This window comes from Pteropus vampyrus, unplaced genomic scaffold (genome assembly GCF_000151845.1).
Source record: "Pteropus vampyrus isolate Shadow unplaced genomic scaffold, Pvam_2.0 Scaffold52, whole genome shotgun sequence".
Lineage (NCBI taxonomy): Eukaryota > Metazoa > Chordata > Mammalia > Chiroptera > Pteropodidae > Pteropus > Pteropus vampyrus.
In genome coordinates this window covers 194,838-197,767 of record NW_011888833.1, presented here as the reverse complement: position 1 = coordinate 197,767, position 2,930 = coordinate 194,838, and the positions used below count along the sequence as shown (strand labels likewise).

Genomic DNA, 2,930 nt, shown 5'->3' with positions numbered 1-2,930 from the left:
GGGCAGTTTACAGGTTCATCATCATCACCCACGCCCTCTCGTCCTGAGTCATCTAAATTAAGAGCATGCGGATCTACACAAAGATCATTTTTTAAAAATCACTGATAAAATGCTCTTGGGTGACAGTAGATGACATCACATATTGTTTGATTTACAATGTACATTTGATTTTACTTTGAAAAGACCTAGAATCTGGTGTCCTAGTAATTCACCCTGAGTTTGATGTCATAGTAATTGGCACCGTTCAGACGTTGTTCGTGAAATCCGCATTTTCAACATCTGCATCCTGAATAAAGCTGGGGTCGTACGATGTGCCTCTGAACCTACACTTCGAAGCAAGAATTAAGGGTAAACCCCGTCTAAGTGAGATGCCCATGACTCTCTCTTCTGTAATCTGGTGGTGCTTGTGGATCCTGGCATCTAGTCAGTACTTAATAAATATTTAATGATTATAAATCTGATGGATTTTTTTTAGCAGTTATTTCAAAGAAACGATAGAGCTATTATCCACTGGTGACAATGGAGTTACCTAACCCTCCATCAGTAAGGGACAAGCTCTGTGGGGTTCTTCTCCAGGTGATAGGGATGATATGCACTGTCTCACCTAGGTCTGCCAGACACAGCAAATAAAAATACCGAGTGCCCCGTTAAATTTGAATAACAATATATCGTAGACGAATAACGAGTACCTGCACAATCTTACACTGAAAAATGATTCGCTATTTATCTGAAATTCAGATGGAACTGGTGTCCTATGTTCTATACGGTGACCTGGCCCTATCTAAATTCTCTTGCTCTGCTGCCTGCCCCTGCCCCACGGACGAGGCCAGCTTGCTGGAGTGAGAAGTACCTTCTGTGTCCACAGAGCAGAGCAAACTAGTGCCTTTAACTGACACACGATATATTTAGTAACTGCTTCTAGCCCCTTGAGCATGTACTTCCTGTGCCCGATAAAGCAGAAAATGATTTCTTGGTTGAAATATCCTTAAAAAGTACCCTGACCATACCTCTCGATACAAAAAGAATGGGTTTTGGTGTGATCAATTGGAAGCTACTGCCAGAAGCAAAATGGAATGGAAATATGATGCGATTTAGAAATAGCTTACAGGGAATAAGTGTTTCTTTCGGTTTCTACCCCCTCCCCAGCTCAGAAGATTAAGCAAAGTTCCCAGATGTTTCCGGAATGGAAAAAGGTACTTCCGCACCCCGCAGACACTGAATTTCGACGGAATTACCAAGTTCCAGCTAAAATTCCTGAGTTTCAGGATTTGGGGTTCAAATACAGATGTTCCTCGAGCCTCCCAATGGCTTCTCATGGTCCAGGTGAGTACACCTGTGGCTTTTAAAGCAACTTTGTAGATTCCATTCCTTGCTCCAAGATTCCTCCAGACCTTGATGAGAATCGTGGAGACTGCCAGCGACCCCCATGTGGAATTAAAACGATGCCTCTTTGCGCTTAGCCTCAGACTCAGGGAGTGAGTCTCGGAAGAGAACGGATAGCTCGTGGTGAGAAATGAGTACATCCTCCACCTGGGAGGGGCCAGTGTTGGGATTGGGGGACCCCCATCCTTGCTTATAAAATGAAAGGGGAAGAGATTAGGTGGGGATCAAACTGGTCTTGTCCATTATTCGCTGAAAGTTTATCCACAAGGCGTACCCTCAGATTTAGCACTCATTCTGAGTCATTTTTTTGCCATCGAGACTCCTGTTGTTTTCAACAGAAAAGTTTTTGAAAGTTCCGTGACCCAGCCACCTCCAAGCCACAGGCAAAGAGGATAATGGGGTGTCAGTCTGAGATAGCGATTGTTCCCCGACGTGGAGTGGGGACCAAGTAATACTTTAGAGAGAAGTCACAGAATGGAAGCTTAGCATCTTGGAGTTAGAAGGTAGCCAAGAAGTTAACCTGGTCTAGGTCCTCGCGTCACGCGTGAGTCACCTTGTCCCATCCTTGCCAAGGGGTGATATCCTTCCTGCTCAAGCTCTTCAGAGGAGCGCCTCTCCCCAAGATGATGCCTTCTTTCTTAGATGGTTCAGCTCTTCCTTGCTCGACTTCTGGCCTTGGGCTCTCTTCTTCCCAGAAGTTAACCCGTCTACATCTATCATCCTGTGAAAACCTTAGTATATGCCTTCTAAGTTTCCTCCACTGAAAGCATTTCCGGATTCTACCAACACGCTTCTCAGATGTGGTGTCCAGTCCCCTCCCCAGCTCGGCCCTTTCGTCTGGCTGGTGGTCCTTTGACAGGAGACACCCAGAACTGAAAGCAGTATTTAAGGCGTCCTTAAGGTTTACAAAGACTGGACAAGTTCTCACACCGTCTTTACTTTTTTAAGGATAATTCCACAACCATCAGGACCCATGTAAAACGAGCAACAATCAGGATGAGATCTAAGTGATTGGGTCCTGCCTGCCCCCCACACACCCCCATTAGTCTGCACGTGCAGTGATGCTGCCAGCCTTCTTCCTAACCGCCCGTCCCAAGACACCTGGGTCCCTGGGGGAGGCCCCGGAGCACACGCAGCCAGGTCTGCCCAGGATGTGACACGAAAGGAGAGGGCCTTTGTTTACGAAGCGGGGAGCGAAGCCTGCCGTCCTGGCCCGCTGACCTGCAGGAGAGCGGGCTCCAGGGAGAACAACTTCTCTGAAAACGGGGATCAGACGCAACCTCTTGGCCATCATCATCTCCAATCCCCACCCCCGCCCCCCGCCCGACAGCAGCGCCTCCCCCTCCAACCCCCTTCCCTTAAAGGCTGCTGCGTGCGTGCCAGGCTGGGCTCACGGGCCGGGCCGTCCTCAACAAATAAGGGCGGGAGTTCTCTGCTCCGAGCCTTTCCTTCCCTTATGTCCCCTAGTCCCTGGGGAGCCCACGAAGAAGCAGACTACGTACCAGAACGATTATGGCAAAGCCCGCCTGGATTCTGTAGGAGCTTGA

At 48.2% G+C, this 2,930-nt stretch overlaps 1 protein-coding gene across 1 annotated transcript in view; it reads left to right on the top strand.

The window, feature by feature from the left end:
- The window catches only part of TEX26 (testis expressed 26), a 19,850-nt gene extending 16,920 nt beyond the window's left edge, over positions 1–2,930 (top strand). Inside the window, exons 6-7 of the mRNA XM_011360228.1 lie at positions 1,147–1,323; positions 2,851–2,930. Coding sequence (XP_011358530.1) covers positions 1,147–1,323; positions 2,851–2,930 — 257 coding nt within the window. The remainder of the gene's footprint in view (positions 1–1,146; positions 1,324–2,850) is intronic.